Source organism: Micrasema longulum, unplaced genomic scaffold (genome assembly GCF_059751315.1).
Source record: "Micrasema longulum isolate JH-2025_06_02 unplaced genomic scaffold, ASM5975131v1 h1tg000067l, whole genome shotgun sequence".
NCBI lineage: Eukaryota > Metazoa > Arthropoda > Insecta > Trichoptera > Brachycentridae > Micrasema > Micrasema longulum.
Window position 1 is genome coordinate 511,727 of NW_028277274.1, and position 24,001 is coordinate 535,727.

At 35.2% G+C, this 24,001-nt stretch overlaps 2 protein-coding genes across 2 annotated transcripts in view; one reads left to right on the forward strand and one right to left on the reverse strand.

Moving 5' to 3' along the window:
• Positions 1-5,485, forward strand: part of LOC148285046 (uncharacterized) — a 105,345-nt gene extending 99,860 nt beyond the window's left edge. Inside the window, 3 exon segments of the mRNA XM_088231057.1 lie at positions 2,013-2,454; positions 2,457-3,050; positions 3,053-5,485. Coding sequence (XP_088087183.1) covers positions 2,013-2,454; positions 2,457-3,050; positions 3,053-5,427 — 3,411 coding nt within the window. The 3' untranslated portion in view covers positions 5,428-5,485.
• Naa15-16 (N-alpha-acetyltransferase 15/16) overlaps positions 1-23,967 on the reverse strand; it is a 330,864-nt gene extending 306,897 nt beyond the window's left edge. The window contains exons 1-9 of the mRNA XM_088231079.1: positions 23,804-23,967; positions 23,303-23,387; positions 20,357-20,619; positions 18,296-18,603; positions 17,608-17,880; positions 16,364-16,631; positions 13,550-13,706; positions 11,346-11,470; positions 9,773-9,986 (exon numbers count right to left, since the gene is read on the reverse strand). Coding sequence (XP_088087205.1) covers positions 9,773-9,986; positions 11,346-11,470; positions 13,550-13,706; positions 16,364-16,631; positions 17,608-17,880; positions 18,296-18,603; positions 20,357-20,619; positions 23,303-23,387; positions 23,804-23,860 — 1,750 coding nt within the window. The 5' untranslated portion in view covers positions 23,861-23,967. The remainder of the gene's footprint in view (positions 1-9,772; positions 9,987-11,345; positions 11,471-13,549; positions 13,707-16,363; positions 16,632-17,607; positions 17,881-18,295; positions 18,604-20,356; positions 20,620-23,302; positions 23,388-23,803) is intronic.
• Between the last annotated feature and the right edge of the window lie 34 nt (positions 23,968-24,001).

Below are 24,001 nucleotides of genomic sequence, written 5' to 3' on the forward strand. Positions count from 1 at the left end.
AGATTTCTAAGCTTGCTTCTAATACCCTCATATATATTATCTGTCAACACGTGTTCACGTCGGGGTTTCTGTAAACCTGTATTTCAAAACGCGATTCTCGCAACACCAAACATGGTGAATTATCGACGATCGAATTGATGGTTGACATCTACCCTAACAACGTGTGGTTAATGTTATTTCCTGTCGTGAGTTCGACCCACGCTGGCAAATTATTATAAACACCAGTCACTAAGATTCAACTATATTATTTACACCTACGTCTTAGTAAAAGGTTGGGTACTAAAACACGGCTGGTCTGTAATTTTAACTAATGAATTATTTGATGCATTCTTAAAACAAGATATCAAATAAAAGCAGCAATATTTTTTAGTATACATAAACCGCCCATTCCCGTTTGTTCTGATTCATTATTAATATTTCAACACCTTTATTTAAAGAATGGTAAAACAAGTATATATGGCGAAGATGAACGGCAACGTGAGACGAGGACGACCAAGGAAGACGTGGCATGATCAGATAAACCAAAATCTTAAGTCTGGTCTGTCTGCTTTTGACATCAAAAGCAGACAGAACCGAAGGGCATGTATGACAAGATGAAAGAATGTGGAAGAGGCTAGGATTGTATGCCAGGATAGACGTGTGTGGCGGTCCATTCTCTCTGCCTACCTCTACGGGGGAATGGCGTGATGGTAGTAGTAGTATTTAAAAAGAAATAAAAATTGAAAGTAATAAGGTTTTGACTATTTTTTTTTATGTATTTAGGTTTTTTTCCTCACGATTTTCAACAGGTATTAAATTAAACAGTTTTGGTACTACACTCCCCATTGTTCTATCTCCATAGTAATTGTTCTAATAATAATAATAATAATAATAATTATGGATAACTTATAAAGCGCCATTTTCGTAATATAATACCTCAAGGGCGCTTTACAAAGTGATTATATAAAGATATAAATTATATTTTAACATTTTAATTTAAGAAAAATAATGTACTTTTTCATATTACTTTTCCACCACATGCTAAGAATTTATTCAAATTATTTAGAGAACAAGTGGGTTTTAAGTTTCTTCCGAAACATCACTTCACTCTCACAGTTTCAGACTTCTGCTGGGAGAGCATTCCATGCCGTAGGACCTGCGACCGCAAATGCACGTTCGCCGAATTTAGTGCGCTGTTTGCGTAGAGGTATAATAACTTTTCCTTTCGACGTAGATGTGCGTATCCTTTGTATTCTGTTATTCTCAACGTAAATCTTTTATTGATTCATATTTTCTACGTTCATAAGACTCTTTGAGACCGTACGTATGTTTGAATGAACACTTACTTTGCGATTTTATTTTTCCGATAGTATATTTAATAATAATGTCGGGTTATTGTTTTCTAATTGCTGGCAATCGTCTTTATGGCGTATATTTTAGTCCACTAGGTTGCTATCCGTAATCCTGCCTAAAATGGCATTCATATTTCAACAGTTCGATTCGTTAGAGTACCTGATTCCTTCCGTTATTATTTGCATTATTTAAGGTCAAATGCCAACTGGCCTGTGACGTCATATGTTTATATTTATGAATGTTATTTTATATTTAATAAAATGGATATTAGTATACCAATAAAAAAACACCTTTTTAAACCTAACGCACATCCATATAGAAATAACTTATAAACTGAGGGGAAAAAAACGAACGAATTTGAAAAAAAAAAATTCTTGTATGATTCTGGGATCATAATCATAAAAAACGCAAAATAAAGCAAAAAATATACGTAATTTTTTGTGGAAAAAAGTAATAATAACTTCACCAATATGGATTGGAAAATTCTTTCCAACTAAGATTTTTAAATTTAACCATCTAACGAAATCGATAGATATGTAATGTTAGAAAAACCAGAGTTTTGACCAACTAGACTAAAAATATATGCACCTACCGACCTGGCATCAAAGTTAAAAATCATGTAAAATTGCTAAGTCACTCTGTCCCACATGTTTCTAACCAGGAATGTTTCCTTTTTCCAGGCAACCATGTTCAACTGCACCGTGCTGGCGCTCCTAGCGTGCGCGGTGTGCGCGCAGTGCAGCGTGCTCGTGCCGACCTACGTACTCCCGCCGTCCTCCTTCGTGAAGGCGGCGCGCGACCAGCGCAGCCTGCCGGTCACCAGGACCCTGGCGAGGCTCGCGGGCGGACACATCAAGCTGCACAACACCACCAAGGACGCCGGCAGACTGCCCGACCACGGGAAGAACACGTTCGCCTTCGTCAACAAAGACGTGCGGACTCGCGAAGACAAGGACGCGAAATACGAAAAGGACGCGAAAAACTACCCGGTGCACGATGTCAAGAACTACGACGAGAAATTCGCGGGGATCGTCGTGAAGACGGAGGGCCAACACGTCGGGTGGAACCAGGGGCAGTGGGACGACGGCATGCTCATGTCGAGCGCGGGCAACGGGAAAGAAAAGGGAAGCAACAAAAGGCCGAGGTGGACGAAGATAAGAAAACGCTTGCTGACCAAGTGAAAGAGGGAAAGTACGGATTGATTCAAAAGGAGTTGTTTTTGAAAACGCCTACCAGACCCGGTCTGTTGAGTTATAATCCAAATCCGGAAACGGAAAATAAGGACAACGCGAGTAACCTCGGAGGACTTAAGGATTCTGAAATTTGGTTGTCCGAAGATCATTTGTTGGTTTTGAGAGGAGGATCGTATCCAGATCACGGGTCTCGTCATGGAACCGACGGGGAGGCGTACCCGCCCCTGGATGATTACCAAGCTCCTCCCCGCCAGGTCAAGCTCCCCGCCAAACCCGCAGTGCCGCCGCCCTTTCCAGTCCGCCTCTCGGACGGCGGACCGCTCGTATTCCTCACGCCTAATGGCAGCGTTCCGGCCATACCGACGGGAGAGGGCTACGGAGGCGTATCTCCTTCGGGCTTCCCGTACCCCCCTTCGGCCGCGCCCTACCCGCCCTCGGGTGCCTATCCGGGAGACGCTCCTCCCGGGGGAACGCCGTTCCCGATTGCTCCATTCCCTTTCCTATCGGGGAACGGCAGCGGGCCTACATTCCGGGTAACTTAACTGATCTTTACGATGAAGACGATCCATCTAACTATTATCCGCCACCGTACAGTTTCTCGTACACCCCAGATAACACGAGCGCTGTTCCACCTGGTCCTCTAGTCCCGGGAATTATTCTGCCGCCGCCTCCAGATTTTTTCGGACCCTTGGAAACCGAGACTCCGTCTACCACAACGCAACCGGCTGGCCACGCTTATCCGCCGACGAGTTCACCTCCGACAGTGGTGCTACGTCCCAAGCCACCCCATCGTCCCGCTCCTACCTATCTGCCAGCTCCCAAACCGGAAGCTGCCTTACCCGACAGTCCAGACAACAGCATCGAAATCGTTTCTATACCCCCGACAAAAACGATCGCGATTACTTCTAGGCCGATTCAAAGGAAGCCAGATAGAGTTGTTATTATCCCGAAACCGATACCTCCAAGAAAATTGTACTCCACTTCGCCTCCGACGGCCACACGTCCGCCAACGACAGTAAAAATAGTAGAGAAAAAGCGACCGGCGGTCACAATTTTACACAAACCTCTGAAGACTACGCTTAAACCAGTAGCCGGCGGTTTGTACGACTACCCAGACAAGAGCAATTACCTGGAGAGTAATTCCGTAGCGCCCTCTCCGCAGCCGTTCCTCGTGTACGGTCCCCCGGAGAGCTCGCGAGTGCAGCACTTGTCTGAGAACTATGTTACTTCCACCGCAGTACCTCTGAGGGCTTATTACAACAATCAAAATTACGAAGATATTCTTTCACAGATCCAGTACACAAGACAAGCCGCTCCCAACACGCGTATTCAGCCAGAGTTTTACAGTCCGAAGGAAGATGGGAAATCCGTTGCGTCATTTTACTTTTACGAAGAACCTGTCAAGCAAACCCAGACTACATCTGCACCACAAACGTACTATGACGGTAGAAATTATTATCAATCTGTGGGAGAGAGTGGGCAGATTATAAGAGACAACTACTTATACAACACAGCTAATCAAGGTAGTTTCGTACCATCTACCAACTTAGAATTTAGACCGATTCCAAGTAGAGACCCGTCACCTTTCTTCTATGTTCCTCAGCGCCAGGGATCTAGGACTCTTACCCAAGAATACTTCAGCATCAATCAGAATCCTAAGGCACAGAGCAGTTATGTACCCCAACAACAAAACCTGCAACAGCCACAGAGACCATCGTTTTACGATCAAATAGCGAGTATACAACAAACTATCGACTATTATACAACCACTCGACCGAAAGTAAAGCTGTATCAACCTAATCCTTTCAGAGAAGTTAGACAGAAAGTTCAAGCAAAGCCCACAGCAAGACCAGTTTTCCAATTTAGTAATTATCAAAACAATAATCCTCACCCCGAACAGAATACCTTCAGAGCTCCCAAAATGGACGACTCGGAACCATTTAGGCCAATGATATCTTATAGTAAACCTTTTAATTATGATGGTGACTTTCCAACCACACCAAAAACAATATTGGCAGAAAGTCCTAGAGTAACAACAGAAAGTCCTCTGCCATCAAAATATTTTTCAACAGTGAAACCGGAAGATTACGATTATAATGATGCTCCTATAAAGCAGACAGTAGAAAGGGCGACGAATAGACCATCAGTATTCACGCCTACACCATTGATTAAAACACAGAAGCTAAGAAATAATCATGGTCCAACTACAAAAATTCCAGTCAATCACGCTTACTACACAAAACAAGAAGAAAGTCTATTTGATGATATAACGAAGAATTATTTTACCATTTTCGGACAGAAAATCGAAAATGGAAACCGAGATTCACAAGGCTTGGGAGTCACAACACCACTCAGACCTGTCGAAGTAAGTACCATAAAAACACCCATTAACAATGCAATCAATATACAGTACGCAAATGACGATGAAACAAGAAACTTTAGAAATCAACAAAAGCCTATATCACTTTTGGGAGATACTGAAGTAAATTATAGACAGCCTAGACCACTGATTAATCCAGAAAGCGAATTCGTACCGATTGTTAATCCGCAAATACAAGCTAAGTATGAAGCGGAGCAGCAACTTAAGCAGATAAGAGAACAGCTTTATCAAAAGCAAAGATCTCAAAACGTAGAGGTAATCAAAGCCGAACAAGTGCCAATCAGAGAAGGACATCAGTTTGCTAGAGACCAACTAGATTACTATAGATCGTTAGGTCAACAACCAGTTCCGCAAGGAAACGGGGGGTATAGTCAAAGACAGGTCGCAGAAGGAAGACCAGGTTCTCTCGTAGCCTACAGATTACCAGGGGAAGGGGCTCACGTGTATTTCCTAACCCCACAACCGGCGAGACCAGAAAATTTCAAATATAGAACGGCTGAAGAAATATCCTCGCTTAGTTAAAAGTGAACCAGTGATTTAGATTAATAAGACTGCGCCCCATGCCGGAAATGTGCAAAAATATCAAACAGAGAAAAAGTATTAAGTGTCAATAGGAATAAATATAAATAAGACACATTCGCGGTACAAATAAGTGATATTCAAACAACTATCGGAACACTAAATTTACTAACGTAATTTATGATAGAATTTATTATGATTAAAGTTGCTTGTGAAGTAAGAATTGTATTGCACTAGTCTGAATATTTATATAAATATAGTGGACAATACAATTGAAAAGCGCAAATGTGATGTAAATGCTATGCTTAATTAGTTATTAGTAATAATTATTACATCATGAGGTAAAATGCTTTTGCTCCGGAGATGTGCAGTTAGAACTAGGTACTTGAAATGCCAAGGTTAGGTTTTTTTAAATTATATAAAATTGTAGATTTAATAAACCTCCTATAAATTAAAAGAAAATTGTTATAATCAATTAGTTTAATGTTACGATGACTGTGGATAGTTCTTGGAGAAATGCAAATATGTAAAACTAAATTTTAACTACATGAACATGTAAATACTTGTTTATAAGCGAATAATTATTTACGGAACATAAATTTATCATGTGGTTTACTTGTTAATCACTGCAGCCAGTTCTAGAAAGAACTTAACATTAAATAAATGACTATTGTAATATTTTTTTTATTAAATAAAAAAAAAACTGGCAATTTACATAATGTAATCCTAAATATAAAAAGGGGAGATATAATTAATTGTTTGTGGCAGTCAAAGAGCGATGGGGTCAATATGTATGCCATATTTCTTTCTGATATTGAAGAAACTAATTTAAATAATAAAATACTTGTTAGATTTAACATATCTTGTCTGATTGAAGGATTGGTTGCATAAACAATCTGACAGCTAATGGGATGACGTATGTATGTGCATTGCAAAAACTGTGTTTAAAACACCATCGATTGTCATCAGTATTCTTGGAGTGAAGATGTTATAAAAATAAACTTAGACTATAAAACTTATTGTAATTATCTTTTGTAAATATTTTTCAAAGCATATTACATAGATTAAATAATTATGTAAAAAAGATTCGACTGTCTGTACCTCAATCACAGATGTTTATCACGTCGACAAAAAGTTCTTAACCAACTTGACTGATCGCAGAGAGTGTGAATTAGTTTGTCGAGTTTCAGTTTGTCCGTTTGTTGTTTGTTTTGTACGTTGCAAGGTTTTCTTTTTAAAAAAACTTAATTACAACTTATAAGTATTTTATTTAATAATAAAAATGTTTAGCTTGCTTGTTTTGCCTTGATTAATTCATTTACGATCTATCATACGACATTGTCGTCATAAGATTATGTACCGTGTTTAACTAATGTTTCACTATATTTCTGTCTCGAATTGAGTTTAAAAAATATATATAACACGATAAATTGAGCACAAACATTTACAATATTATAAAAAAAAAAAAATTAAAGCATTTTCCATTCTAGAATTAATATAATAATTCAATGGTGCCAAATATTGTTATTTGGAAAACCTACATATTTTGAGTAGTGACATTTAATATTGGTGTTGCTACGCATGAAGTTGAAGTGTGGCAATATTAAAAAATACAATTATCCCCGATTGATAAAATTTAGTCGATGTTCCATTAAAATCGCTAAAACAATAAACAATCATGGAGAGAAACTTTTATCGCATCAGCTATGGCCGACAAGTGGGGCCATTGTGATTGAGCAATTAATTTTAATAATCAGTTGAAAATTCACTCTTTTACAAACCATTTTTTTAAAATATCCTTATCTGTTCATCAAAATATGATTTTTTTTTTTCAGGAATGTTTGATTTTTTTATTACAAGAAGGAATTTTTGGGTTAATTTCTTTTAATCTTTTTTAATTTAAAAGGCATAAACACCGTAAACTTTAATTCATTTCCATATTGTTTATATCTTTACTGTACTACTATTACTTGTAAATACACCCTGTGAACTATTTATTGTTAATATTAAGTTCATCTCTTCAATTTAGGAAGAAAATTATAAGAATTTGATTGTAATCTATGCATAGTAAGAGTATGAGGTATGTAGAAGGCGATTGTGCTCTAAAAGACCCGCCAAACACTGTTACTTTTTTTTAAATAAAAGGATTTGATAATACGAATGGTTTATTTATTTCATCATCATAATTGGATTTTAGATAAAGTGGATTGGTATCTGTTACTTAAAAATGTCATTATAGTTTTAATTACTTAATTATGTAGTGTGAAAAGATCTAAGGCTTCCAATCAATCGTCAGTTTAGAAAATAATTTTTATTGTATCTACAGGGTGTTCATTAAGCCCTGTCTCATTTGAAACCATGATGATCAGTATGAGCAAGAAGACATATTGGCACATGAAAATACATTTTTAGAATGAATAAAATTTTAAAAAATATAATTTCTGAAAAAGCAAATGGTTTCCGACTTCTTCAAGGGAGAAACAAGGGGGTGGGGAGGGGAAGTCTGATACGCCCAAAACGCGTGACCGCGCTCCCCTCGCTTCTCCTCTGCAGAAGTAGGCAACCATTTGTTTTGTTCAATATTAAATTTTTTGTTAATTTTCTTTATTCTAAATATTTTTTCAAATATGCTAATATGTCTTCTTGCCCATACTGATCATCGTGGTTTCGGATGTGACAGGGTTTAAAGAACACCCTGTATATACCATTGGGGTTGGTGAGTATGACAGTACCATTTAATGTGGAAAATGTGCGTGATTAATGGTTTGATATATGAGAAGAGGTATTAATGTTTCGTTAGTAAGTAGTTTCCTAGAACAAATGAGGAGGATACATCTTTACGGAGTTGATAAACTAGGTAGATTCAGATAAATTCAAAGGGGGAAAATTATTTAGTAGCTAAAACACGTACGACTTTTGCTCAGAGAAATTTCTCTTTTGTGGCCCCAAGAGTGTTCAATGTCCCGGATGAACAAATTAAGTTCTCCAAAACGAAAGCCATTTTCAGGAAAAGTGTACAAGTTTGAATTTTGTCTAAGGGAAGAGACCATTGCAGGAGACTGCTGCGAGATATTGCATAGATTCATACACTATTAAGCGTGTTGTACAGATGTTTATAAAAAAAAATGTTTTGTAATTATTTTTATTTTTAGTATTCTTTAATAATATGCATGATTCCAATTTCTATTATTTTGTATTCCAACTCAACACAGGACTCTTGGCCTCATAGAGTAAGGGATACGTTATTTATTTTATTGTAATATATATTTTAGTAAATAAAAATTTTAAAAGAAATATTTTTTCAAATATCAGCAATAGTGTCTGACTAAAAGTCATTTTGTCGGCAAAGCAATGATTCAATCATAATATAACAACAAAAAAAAAACTGATTTTTTTGTAGAAATTCAATTTTGTTTAAGCCTAGTTTTTACTGTTTATTTATGGTTTACTAAGTTGGCTTGTAACATCCTAAGAACTAATACAAACATCATGAAATGTGTCATTTTTGTCAATACAAAAAGTCCTTTTCACCAAAGTTTTTTAAATCCAAAGTCATAACTTTGGTCATATTTTAATTGACATCTTTTACATTGAATTTTAAAGATTTTCCGGCCATGCAGACGCGAATTTTGTTTATTAGGGTTGATGTGATGGACGCTGTAATGTAATCCAAAATTTTGGCAAAAAAATGCTGATGACACATGGCACAGTAATCTAGAAAAACAAATCATCATCTTTCACATCGTCGGCTGATTGGTCAAACTCATTAACCCTTATCTTGACAGAATGAATTTTTTTTTACACATTTGATGGTTGAAAAGGCTTCACAGTATTCCAAACTAAAACATATTTTTTGGTTTAATCAAAGTATATTATGAATTGTGATATTGCAGTCAAGAATGAAAAATATGGCATAGCAGTTTAACTGAATGATGTTTTACTAATGTTTTTGTTTTTAGATCATATTATGTATCCTATCCATTTCCAAGAAAATGGTTGAGTACTGTAAAAATGATAGTGATTTTATGTCACTAAGTTCTATATTATTCAACAATCTGTTCCATTAACAAAAATCACTAAATTTACTAAGCAATCTGAAACAGTGGTTCAGGATTGTATAGATAATTTCAAACACTACAGTTTTGCAAGAGATTGTTGAAAAATATAAAACACAGTTAAATAATGTCATCCTACCACAAATCTGTAATAATTAGTTTCACCTGCCAACCGATGACATTACTAAAGGAAAACATAACGAGAGCAACTTCCTTGTAGATGTTCTAAATACAAGGTATTTTTATTTCACCTGCTTCAAAATCTGAATATGGTAAAGAATAGAAGTACCGACCTGTGTTAGCTTCTATCTCAGCCTGGGCGTCCTTCAGCGGACGGTCGTGCAGACGCAGGTACACGGCGATGGCAGTGGCGGCCGCCCGGAAGTAGAAGGGATGGGAGCGAAGAACGTCCTCCAGCCTCATCAGCCCCACGTACGAACGCAGCGTCATCTTGCGCAGGCAGTACGAGTGAAAGTCAAACTGGTCTTCTATTATCTCCGAGAAGTGCTGGAAAAAGATTTGAATGAAAGTATTAAAAAAAGGTTTTTTGGACATAATTCAATTGTATGGAAAAACAAAAGGAAATAGAAAGGCCACAGATATCTGGGTACAACTACGGAGAAAAGGGTGACGTCACAAGTATAAGAAAAGGATTTATTTAATTATTAGAAGTTTTCTATTATTCAAGCTAAATTATCTAATTCACGTAAATTTTACAATCATATTATCCATTAACAATAACAAAAAAACTGTTACATAAATATTTATTTTTAGTGTGTTCAATTATTGTGTAAAAATCATTGTATGTATTTTATGCAAAATCATTTGATTTTTTTTGTGTTTTTGAATTTAGGTACATAAAATTTTTAAACATGTTTTTTGATATTCAATAAAAAAACACATCAATATTGAAAAAATACAAAATATTTTTAATGAAATTATTGAAAATAGGTAAAAATATTCTCAATCCCCAATGAGGAAGTTCAGTGTCTTTTTAAAAAAAAATTATTTGTCAATAGAATATTAAACTAAGCCAAATTTTTAAAGTTTTTTTATGTATCGTATTATATGCGCAATGATTTTATTTGATGATTGAGTTTTGTATTTCTGAAATAACTCCGCGTGTGACGTCAGGGGTTGTTCTCTGACAGTTATTCCGATTGGTTCGTTTACGGTGACCAAACCAGATATCCTTCAAAGCTCTCATATCTTTGGGTGGTTCATATGAACCAGTGACGTCATTCAAAGTAGTGCGTTTTCATAAAAATATTTTTTATTATTTTTTTTGTACATTTTCAAGAAATTTTGCCATACAATTTAATGCTCTAATTTTTAACGGGCGCAAGAAAATATTTTTTGTATCTAATTTCCCGTAGGGCTAAAGTTCTTCATTATGGTGGTTTTACAATTTTTCTAATAGTATATTTAAACTAATTTTATTTTGATGTAATTCAATTTTTTTTATTTGGACATTTTTTGTTACTCCATTGTTATCATAATTACCATTGGTAAAGTGCCCAGTTTTATCTGCTGTCTTCAGACGTACGGTATACAAACATGATAAATATTTTTATAAAACGCAAAAGGTACCTACATAGAAAATATCATTCAGATATTTAAAAAAATCAAAACCAGTTTAGTTCTGTGGTGCGGAAATTGGGAATACAAGATCTCAATTTGTCAATTTCAACTAGGCATAATCAGTCCGATGTGCAGTTGTCTTTTACGCGCAGTATCAGGGAGACATCTGCGAGAGAGTGGCAGAAAAACTATGTTCAAATACCTATTCATCAATCTATGTCACCGTGTACCCTATTAATAGTGATTTTTTTATGTACAGATTTTAAAGTTGAAGAGAATCCTTACTCGGTCAATTTCATGGGCCTTTTTAAGTGAATCCCCCCACTGTTCCAAGCGCTGGTAGGCTATTGCGCATTCTGTCTGGTACCACATACACTGCATCTCATTGAGGTTCTCTGTAGCCGCGACACCTAAAAAAATTACAAACAGAATAAGAAAAATAATAGACAAACTACACATCAGACAATAGTATGCAACAGATATGGATAAAGTTTTCGTGAAGGAAGGAAGGGACCATTTTACACACTGACATTCACCATTCTACAAATTTTTAACGTCCATTTTCCTTTGCTTCTTTCACAGCGAAGTAAATATTTATCGATATAGTGATATAGTGATATAAATTTCATAATTCTTAAAAAGTAACTTATATTAACTTGATTCCATTTTCTAATAGTGAGTTATTTATAACTCTTTGTAAATGACCTCAAAATTTAAATATTCGGGTAAATCATAAGAACGAAAATATTTATTATTAAAAAATACATAAACAGTCCATTCAAATCTTCAATAAACCTTTGCTTATGTGTGCGTGACCAAACATTTACAAATAAAATATTCTAGCGTACCTACTAAGACAAACGAAATTTGAACGTTTTTTGATTCGGCAATAGGCACTAACACTTTATAAAGGCTCAATAAACATTCAAATGCACTGTACTTCTAGTATATTTGTTTTCACATAGCAAAACGTTTTCTTAGAAAAATTAAGTATGCGTATCACTCTGTAATTTGGTACACCAGCGCCATCTGTCGGCTGAATTAAATAATGATTTTACGATTACCAATAACAAATCAATAAAAATTGCCGTGCAAAACAGGTTTTTTTAGGAATGGAATGGTCATTCGTTCACTGAGAGACATCTATTGGTGAATAGAGAATACCGAAACACAGCCTTTTTGCAACATGCTAATTTAAAATTGGGAGGATCCCAGAGATGGTAGGCAAAAAAAACTTTCAGACTCTCCCCTTGAGTAAAATTAATGAAATTTTGAGCGAGGTTATAATTAAGAAAAAAAAATACAAATGATAAGATTTAATTACAGAAATTGAAAAATAATGGCATATTAAAACATTATGTTACATAAAAAAACATATAATTATCCTATCCACACCCAGTGATGCATATTGCAGTGTAGAATTACCTTTAAAATCAATATGCCAATACAATGGGTATCGCAAATCCATCTAACTTCTTGACTCTAGATTCTGCCTCTTTTGGGTTTCCCTGCGATTGCCTTTAGAACTTTCATCTCTGACGTTCTGAGCAGTTATTTGGTTTTTCTATTTAGTTTTTCTATTTAGTTTTTCTACTTGGTTTTTCGTATTTTTTATTTTCTCTCTTATCTATCCTCACCTCTGTTGTATACACCATGATTTGTTCTGACACACGTTTTGTATATCCGAATTATGTTTCCAATAATCATGTGTTTATTGTACTAGACGACATTTCTTAGGCATCCAGATGTTTACTAACTGAGATGGATATGTTCTCATCATCACTATGGCAGCATCATCTGCATGGCATGTGATGTTAATGACCTTATCTCCTTTAATGGATTCAGTACTTTTTTTATTCTTAAAAGCATTTTTTTATATATATTTATTCTGCTTGTGCAAGAAAAGGTTTTAGGCGTATATATTGCTGTTGTATATTTAGTTATAAAGGTGCTAAACTTGATTTGTTTCTTTGTTGTTCTCAATATGTGTTATTTTCTAAATGCTAATATTATTTATATCCGAATTGAGTTGTTGTAACTCCTGGGAATGTAATTCAATTGTATTATACTTGTTAAATACTTTGTGTTATATGATTTATAAATAAAAAAATATTTCACATCCACCCTGTGAGGAATCAAACCCAGGACACCAAGAGCGGTAGGTAAACGAACTAACAGCTACGAGACGAGGCCGGACTTGTCGATACTCAATTTACTGTTTTTAGGATTTTACCCAAGTGTAGCCATCAGTCCATAGAGGAAACCTCACATACAGAATATAAAAAAGCTACAAGACTCATAAAAAAAATAGTAAAGACGCATATACTTAAAGCTGTAAAAATCATCGGAATGTGGATGACACATCCGTCTAAATAGTGAATGTTACAGTCTGAAAAATATCACTTAAACCAGTCAATATTGTCACAAACTTCCACATTCCCTAACGATTCCTTCATCTCTGTTAAAACAAAATATATTTGAAAGTATACCTTCTCTGGTGAACTTGGCACACATTTCCTCAGCCTCTCGTATCTTACCGGCGCGCAGCATGTACTTAGCACACTTGCTATTAATGTAGCGATCTGCTGTGTCGAGAGCCTGCGCCTCTTCTAACCACTTGTATGCCTCTTTAGGGTCACCAGCATGCTAAAACAGAACAAACAAAATGTCAATGTGAGTCTATAATATGAAATTTTCATGGATTATGACAAAATTGAATTTCACACAAGGTTGATAGGGTCATATAAGGATCTGTGTTAGGATAGTGCCAGTATTCTTATGATAATTTATGTACTTATGTGCTCGCTTTATATTAATAACTAGCGGACCCGACAGACGTTGTCCTGCCCGAACGTTGGCTTGCCAACTATTTACCTTGGAAAAAGACTTTTCATTGATGAGTAGGTACCTAGGTACTTGTTTACGATTGAATTCCAAAACTAAAAATTGTTAATATTCAAATATTGAATTTAAGTAGGTACCTAGTACTTGTTTATGGTTGAATTCCAAAATATAAAATAAATATTTTTTCAAATATGGAATTATTTTTACAAACGTCAAACTCCGGTCTTCTCACCAACAGAGGGGTGTACTTATGTAGGAATACGATTTTTTTAAATGTTTTGAATTGAATATTATTTTAGTATTACCAAAAATCTAGTAAAAAGAAATAAATGGGTGGAAATTATAAGGAATTTAAAGAAAGAATCTGATTGAGATCCACAAAAAACAAATGTTATTAGTAAACATTCAAAAACAAAATTTTTTTATACACAAAAAACCACATCTTTCCATTTTTTTGTAAATGCATTCTCCTCGATGCAACCCTGGTAGACCGATGAATAAAACATTTATGCTCCATACTTTTTTTTTTACGTACTCGATTAAATATTTTAATATCTACGAACACACACAGCGCAAAGATCTATATTTCTATGAAAACAGCACGTAAATCAGTTAAGCGGTTTAGGAGGAGTTCAGTGACATCACACGTACAGAGGAATTATATATATATATAAAGGTAATAATATTTGGGTAATTTTTATAGCTTCATTTTTGAGAATAATCACCCTAAGAATGAAGTCTGGTAAAAAGGAAATCGTACAATTTTGCCTTTTCAAAACGCCGTTTAATGAACCTTAGATAAAAACTATTATTTTTTATGGTATTTCTAATAAAAATATACTCAAAAGTTTTGTGCAACTAACATATAATAACTTTTTGTTTGGCAGAAATCACGTTTTGAAATTTAGACAAAAGTTAGGTACATTGGTATTCATGTAAAGAGGAAATAGTTAAATAAAGTTAGGTTAGGTAAAATCCCAAATTTTTATTTTTGAAAAATTTGGGATTTTAATCAAATAAATTTTGTGGTATTTTTCTTAAATCCTAGGTTAACTTTTGCCTTCAATAATCGTTAAGAAAAAATAAAATATGTTTGTACAAATCCTTTTTTATGGAATCATGTTTTTTTCTTTCTTTTTTAGGAAGAATACTTCATTTGAAGAGCGAACAACATTGAATATAAAAATGTATATTCGTTTAGAGAAAACAAGATTTAGCCAAACAACACTCAGAAAGTAGACTCCCAACAAGTGGAAACAAGCTTTGAAAAACCATAATTATTAAACAAGTACTTATCATTATTTAAATTTTAAGCGAGCATCTTAAAGCTGATATGCTAAAATATATTTTAACAAAAGTTAGTTGTAGACATATTTTAACTTTCCCAAAACAAATCTAGCCCCATTTTAAAGTTATTGAGACTACGCATGGAGACCAGCTCTTGTGGCCGCTTATTCCAACCACCAATAACCCTACTGCTCAGGAAATGCTTCCATGGGTTTAGGTTGAATCTGGTTTACTCCAGCCTGAGGCTGTGGCTACCTCTGTTAGCCATGACGGGTGCCTTCAGAACCGTATCCACTGCCGCCCTGCCTGTTTTAGCTGGAGAACTACCGGCAGATCTCGAGGTGATGGAGTCATCGGCGGTATCTAAGGGAAGGTGGGGGTAATTAATCCTTTACTAAACAGGAGTCACTGGACGTGTCTGGGGACTGAAGTTTTTGATTGCGGGTGCCCCTGTCAGTGCACATCTTTTGCTGAGGACTTCCCTGAGCACGGAATATACGTCTCCTTTATTACTTTCGCTTGATGAGGTAAAATACTTCAATAATTACAGTTTGAGTAGGTATGAGTGGTGGCAAAAGTTGGTTTGCAACCAGTAGTCTTTGGGTAAGTCTGCTGCTTTTGGGTGCGCTGCCGGTGACTGGCCTTAAGTGTCACCTGGGGGCGTTCTGGTGCTCCAGAGAGTAGTAACTAATGTTTCCTATTACTGTCGACATAAGGGGGTTTGAAATGGGTGAAGGATTTATTTATTTATACTTCCATTTGTCCCTATCTTGTAGACGATGAGGGGTGGTTTTAGAGCGGCAGTGAAAGGGACATTGAAAGTTGTAAATGCAAATATTTGTTCCCGCTTTCCCTTACTGAATTTGGTTAGTAAAGGATGAAATATAATCAATTCGTAATGAAAAAAAAAATCGCTTGCTTGTATGAGTGAATCCGAAGAAAGACATGTTGTCTTTAAAACGGATTCGGGTATGTGGTACATGCTTTCAATGACCTGCTTCGAGTTTACCAGTCGAGCTGATGTGTATGCATTATAAAGCCTAGCATGCCAGCTAGGGCATCCAGTCTCGACACAAATTTGAGTCACATTTCTCATCAGCATATTAATCAACTCTCGAAATTAAATTCCTGTACACAGTTCCTCTTTCATCCTGTAAGTCCTTCTCACTGACCTTGTATATCCTGCCTTTGGTAAGGAAGAGCTCTATGAGCGTGGGAGTGTGGTCGATGGCCAGGTCGATGTAGTGCAGCGCCCTCTTCGTGTCCCCGAGGTGATCGTGGTGCTGGGCGGCGAAATAGTAAGCCCACAGAAGCGCACTGGCCGGCTGCAAGAGCGAGCCGTCGTCGGGACCAAACTGGCCACTGTTGGCCAGACAGTCCATGTACTGCTCGACGAGGGATTCTATCGTCTCTACTTTAGATTTGTCTACGTATAATGACCTGAAAATATCATGATCATTTAGACAGATATGGTGGGTATATTTTAATAATATATTCTGGAATATGGGTTGAGAAGAGATTTACAGATGAAGTATGAACGAAAAAGTTGTACTCTGCAGAGCGCGTTATTTTTAATAGAAAATACACGGTGTATCAGGACCAGACCGCAAAACTTCAAAGGAAATTCCTTCAGGTAAAAAAAAAATTATGGATAATTTTTTTCAAAACTATTTTTTTACAATTTTTTTACAATGTAAAAAAAATAGTAAATCCAAAATTTCTCATACTAGCATCCCTAACAAAAACCTCTACCCCTCCTCTACCCGGCCGCTTCCCTTGTACACATCTGGTGTGTATCGCTTTGTTGGTCAAATAGATTTAATTTATATTTTTTTGGTAGGGGAGGTGTGGGGGTTTGTAGATGGGTTGCTAGTCTGAGAAGTTAAAAATATACTCCATTTTCAAACTATACTGTAAAAAAAAGAGTTTTCGGAAAAAAGAAGTTTCGCAGTCTGGCCCTAAAACACCGTGTATATCAACATTTTACAACACAGGTGGAGAAAATTTTAGAGAGGAAATATAGAATTCTAGGCATTTACTGGGCTTATCGCCTGTCAATGCACCATTCTGCTTATGTGTAAACACCAACATTTGATTGACTCTTTCATCTATCGACTTTTGTGAAGTAAAATAGCTAAAACTATTGATGCGAGGGAGATTCATCTAACTGATTTATTTCACCTACTAGACAATGCCTGGAAACATTTTTCAATTTTTATATTTCTTCTTGGACCAGTTGATTTAATCAACAATATTTTGAGTTTAGTTCCCAGACAAAGACTGGATTTTCCCCTCCAGGGAATTAATTATGAATAGTAAAAAGTGGTCCCAAAATGTAAATATTTGGGTAAATCATAAAAATGTAAATATTGATACATTTTTATTTAAAACAATAATAATCATAAATGAAACAAACCTCAAATCAACAAACAATGGCGGTACTCCTTTATTGAGTCCTGTCCTCAGATACTGGTCCACTAGGTACCGGAAGGATTCTCCAGTGGCGAAGTTGAGTGGCAGTCTCCGTGGGGCAATGGAACGAGGGTACTCGGAGCGACACTTCTCAAAGAAGGCGACTTTCTCCTCGTTAGAGGTAATCTGCATGGCCTCCAGCAGCTTGGTGTAGTAGAGAACGTTTTCGGGATTGCGCCGCATTAGATTCGTGTAAATTTCTTCCGCCTCTTTGAACCTGGAATGATTTTTGTTATATTACAAATGAAATAAAATGAATTTTAAAAAAAATAAATAAACTATAATTATACATTTTAATATTACAACCAATAGGACATATTTCTGTGGCTTGGATCCATAAGCACCAATGTCGGAAATTGTAATATTACAGGAGAGTAATTATTTAGCAATTATGTGGCGTTACAATGAACCGTTTGTCTTTGATAACAAATATTAATAAAAAAATTACCACACATGTAAAAATGTATAAAATAGTGAAATGTAAAAGTTTTTGAGCTGCATGTAGCGTGAAAAATTCTGCTGAACTCTTTCCAAGTTGTGAGAGGTGCATTTGTATTATTTTATCGGATGAGCGAAGTTATTTTTTATCTCGGTTATGACACCATAAAACCAACCCTCAATAATATACATACCTGTTTAATTTGAGTGCAAACTCTCCTTTGGTCTCCATGACAGCCAATTCGTCCAGGATCTGATGGTGGAACTTGTCCAGATGCCTGAGGGCCCGCTCGTGCTGGCCAGACTCAGCCAAAACCAGGTTCTGGTAGAGCAGCAGCTCCGAGTGCTCGTAGTCATACTGCACCTTCATCTGCGAGCGGCGGAAGGTCTCCAGGATGCTGTGGGCGGTGTCGTAGTCCTCCAGCAGGTGGTAGCTCATGGCGAAGCCGATCCAAGACGTGCGCTGGGTGGGGTTCAGCATGAACAGCTGGTAACGGGTGTCCTGAGCAAGTTAAATAGACTTTAGTAATTTCGACAGATCCTCGGAAAAGAAATAAGATGTGGGTATTGGATTGAAGGATACCGACGGTAAAATAACTGAAGCACCATAAACTGAATTTTGCAAGAGAGTGAATCAAAGATTTAAAAAATGAAAAATAAGGATTTTTACTTTGGATCAATTCCAAAACAGGTTAGGGAAGACAGGTGTTATGTAAAACTATTAATGCCATGAATACAGATTTTAATGTAAATCTAAACATCAATAAAAAATAAATCTAATTTTGTGATATAAATCCATTGATTTTATGAACATCGCACAAGAGGGTTTTTTATGTAAACGCAAACTCGAAGAAAAGTTTTCTTTTTAAAGTCTTATTGTCGAAAATTGCAATTCATTTACTATTTTCACTATTCTCATATTTATTTTCTGTAATAATTAAAACAAAACAAACAAACTATAGGTAGGCAGAGAGGATAGAACGCCACGTCACTCTGTCTTATACAGATCTCGCTTTATCTACATGTCTACATTTATACATCTTTCATGCATGCACAACGATTATTCTGACTTTTGACATGTCCCTCTTTAAGCATTTGTTGAATTTGGTCATACCGTGTACTTCTCATTCTTCCTCGTTTAGTGCATCCATCAACATTTGAGTGGTGAATCCTTTTAGCTGTTCTTCTGCTGTCCATTCGCTCTACATGTCCAAACCAACACAGTATTTATACTATATACTTTTTCATTAAATCTCAATGGGTTTAAAAATAGACTAGATTTGTTTCTGAAAAGTTAAAGTGCGCCAACAGCTCACTTTCATTCAAATGTATTTAAGCTTATCAGCTTTAAGCTGCTCGCTATTTTTTTTTATTTTTAAAAAGAATAACCCGCTAAGCTTCTATTATCAGGCTTGTCAGCAAGTGGGATAGAGGGGATATTGAAGGAGGTAATGTAAAATACACCACAACACCCAGACCAATAGAGAAAAAAAATCTTTCTTGGATTTTTTTCTTGCAGCTGGCGGGAATCGAACTCGCGACGCCAGTTTCACAGTTGACCGTCTAACCAACTGTGCCGCGGCACCTGTCAATAAACAAATTTCACACAAATAATATAGATTACTAGCTTTAACCCGTGATATTAAAGAGAAAATATTTAGGTAATAATTAATTATTTATGTCGTTTATAAATAAGAATTTTCCAGATGGAATGATATATTTTATCGGGATTGAAAGTAGGTTGGTCTTCCAATTATTGCTATGAAAGAAATACAATGATCCGTTAGGCTATGGTTATGTAGTATCGTTATTCCGTTCACAAATACAAAATCCTATTACCAAAACGAAAAGCAAACCAAATTAACCATAGATAAAGCAAGTCAATTATATAAATTTAAAGAATTAATTTCAAATTGATTTTTTCACCGTACCGCCTACTCATTTTCAAATTATGTTGCTCATTGTTGATATATTGTATATTTTTTCTGTTGTAATTATTTTAAATTTGGGATGAAAAAAAAGTATCCTTTTTTAATTCTCACTGTTCCGGCTATCCATATGCAAAAAATAATGTCAATTGGTCACTTCGTTGAGATCTGAAGGAAACACAAACTAACACACTTTGGATTTATTAGTACCTATGTATTTGACAGAAAATGCCAAATGATAATTTTTTGACCTTTTGTGGATTTACGAGATTTACAAGTCAGTCAGGGCGACGATATGTTAAAATAATAATAATAATAAATATATACTTTGTAGCCCTCCATGTCTCTCATCTGTATTTGCAAGAGCGAGAGGTCGCGCAGGATCTGGATGTTGTCTTTGTCCCACTTGAGCGCGTTCCGGTAGCACTTGATGGCCTCGTCGTAGCGCTTGTCCGAGCGCTGCAGCAGGCCGTACACGTGCCAGCACACGTGCGAGCGCAGGTCGTTACGCAGACCGCGCCGCACGTGTTCGTACGCCTCCTCCTTGCGCCCGAGGCAGTTCAGCGTTAGGCCCTTCATCGCCAGTGTTTCTGCAACAATGGTTCACTCGGTTTATTTCAAAATATTTATCGGAGAAACTATTAAATAAAATAAAAAAATGTTTAAGTTTATTTTTTTTTTTAAATACAGAAAGGAGGTAGAATACAACACATCCTATAGTTATATAGCAGCGTATGGGCAGTTGCGGATGATGTCCTGCTCTTTTACTTCCAAAAAGTTAGCAGCAACATAAATATAGGCAAGTTTTACGCAGTGCGCAATGGTATCATTTTAAGCAGCAAATTCACCATTCTCCTATGTTCAAATATCCATATTTGTTTAATTATTTCATATCGAATAAATCAATCTCGATTAATTAATTTATTTATTTCTTAAGTAAGCTTACACTACATTAACTAATATTTACATTGAATTTACTTACATATCCTATTTACGTAATTTTACAGTACACATTACATTTCTTTATAAATTCATTCGAACTCTTTTCATTCTTCATACTTTCAGGCATCTCTTCATACATTTTTAAGCCTTTATACAAAATACAATTTTGGGATTCTGTTTATTTAAAAAATGGCAGCCTTATTCTATACTTATTTCTAGTAACATACTTTGGAAAAAAAATAATTAACACTATCTGTAATAAAGTGCTTGGGCATTTGATTGTTTAAAATTTTTAATATAAAAGCAAGCATATTATATTACACGACTTGGAATTCTTTGGGATAGATCTTCAGGCTTTTCGTAGATCTTTTCGCGAATAAACAGTGTGGGATGAAGTTGGATTGGCATGGTTTAGCTCAAAGTTTTAGGTCTTTCGTTTTTTTTAATATATTGTATACAATGATTGTTTTGCCCTTTGTGTGTCTTTGCTAAATAGTTTTATGTTCTTTTTGTTCAGTTTCTTCATGTAACTGTTGTAATTGGCTTAGGCCGTATATATAATAAATACAATATCAGTCTCTTTTTTATCGCTATCCAATTGAGTTCTCCTGGCATTTTTTCTATTTTATTTTACCTACTTTTCTTTGCCGTTATTCTCATGGCTCTATTTTGAAGTACTTCCAATTTATTCCAATTTCCGTCATTGACTAAAAATAATACTGTAGATCAGTAATCTACATGTGGAATAATTATTGTTCTATGTATGAGTTCTGCTGTATTTCTATCCAATTGATTTCTCAATCTGCCGGGAAAGAATTTTTTTTTTTTTTTCAAAACATGCTCAAAGTTTGCATTCATAGTTGATATCGAGTCTGATATTATACTTAAATACTTCATTTCATCCACTATCTCAATAGTTTCGCTATTTATATACACATTCATCAGTAGGGTTGGTTTTTTCTTCCTATTTCCATGTATTTGGTTTCTCCAACATTCAGTTTTAGTTTGTTAATTTTAAGCCATTTTGATATACTGTTTAAGTCCTCATTTAATTTGTCGATTGTTTCTGCATAATCTTTAACCGCTATATATATTAATGTGTCAACGCCGAATAGTTGCACTTTGCAGTGTTTTATGATCTGGGTTATGTCGTTTATGTATATGATAAATAAAATTGGTCCTAGAACTGATCCTTGGAGAACTCCTAAATTATCTTCTATTAATTCAGATATTTCATTGTCTATTTTAGTAACTTGTTTTCGTCCTTATAGATATTCTTTAAATAAATTGAGAGCATCATTTTAAAGGCCCTATCATTTCTAGTTTTTGTACTAATTGTTTTCCATCTATTATTTGAAATGCTCGTTTAAAATCTAAAAACACAGCCAAGACATATTTATTTTTATCCGATTCAAATTAATTGTTATTTCTAAAACCTGATTGTTCCTCACAAAGCAACCGCATACCGTGAGTGTTAAATCCGGTACTTGATTGCATTTTATCCGGTACCGACTATACTACTGATTGTACTTGGCTCTACCCGACCGAGTTTCTCCAGGGTATGCTTGGATGCAACAATTTGGAGGCTAGAAGGATCGTGTATTTGGCAACACATTTTTATCGATTGTCGCGCGGTATGATTGATAATTCCGAGATTATGATGAGCATTGGTTTGTATGTTCCTGATAATTACCTAAGACAGCGTCAGCATAGATTGTTTTGTATTCCAATATACAGGACCAGCCTCCCGATGTGATGGTTATGCCTGTTGGAAAAGCTATCGCTGTGCTGAACAACATTGCTCTGGATTTTTAACTGTTTCTGGAGCAGGATTCTCCTACTTTGACAAGAGTCTCTCTTACATTTTATTGTTTTGTTTTATGATTCGTACGCCTTAAATTTAAGCTTGTAATGTACATATGATTCATGAAATAAATTTTATTGAATTGCAAAGTTTCGAGTTAATAAAAAATGTTGTTGGTGCTAAAAAGTACTTGCCAACTTTATCTTTTAAAAAAAACTAAAATATGGTACCGAGTTACTTAGTTCTTAAATAATGTGTTAAAATGTAATTTTTTAACCTAACCTCAATTTGTTGACTTCACTAATTTGCTGGGATACCTCAATTTTTTAAAGATGTACAAACTCTAACATACTTTAATAAAATTAATAATATCTATTATTATAAATATATACTTTTATTATAAATATCAGGCTCCATTCCATAGATAATTGCATCATTTTACTCATATAACGAAATGTCACTTGCAGTATGATTTTACTGCGTATAAGTATTTTTATTAATAAAACATAATAAATAATATTAATTACCTCCATGCTCTGTGAATTTCGGGTTCGATAGAATTTGTTTCGCGAACTTTAGCCCATTTTTGTATTGTTTGTGTTCATAACAACGCTGAAAAATATCACAATGACAGTTAATAAAATGTACAATATTTTAATTACGGAATCAAAAAGCTTATACATTTTTATGGTCATAAATATGACACATAAAATATATTCAGAAATCATTGAAATACATAAAATAAGTTATTCTAAAATCGTTGTTCATTAGTTGCTCTAAAAATAGGGTTATAAGAATTTCTTTATAGGATTTCCTGCAAAACAAGGGTGCATAAAATTTCATTGAATGTGTTTTTTAATTTTAGATATTTTTTAAATCTTGATTTATTTCATATTGTCATTTATTTAATGAATTTTTATAGGGGTATCTATTCACAAATAGGTTTTAGACATATAAGAGCGACAGAGACAGGTATAGAAAAATGGTGCAGCGCCCTATAATAAAACGATAAATACTGGAAAACTTACCAAAATTCTCTTGAAAAGAGCATTTTCCTTGGGAGGTAAAGGATTAGTCGACGGCATTTTTGTTTTGCCGATAGTCTCAAGGGCCGGCAAACTGTAATTTTCACCTCAAAACCTCGTGGCTAAAACCCAAGAAGTCGATCACGGGTCACGTGACCTACAATTGCGGAACTACCAACAAATAAATCCTAAATCTGCGAC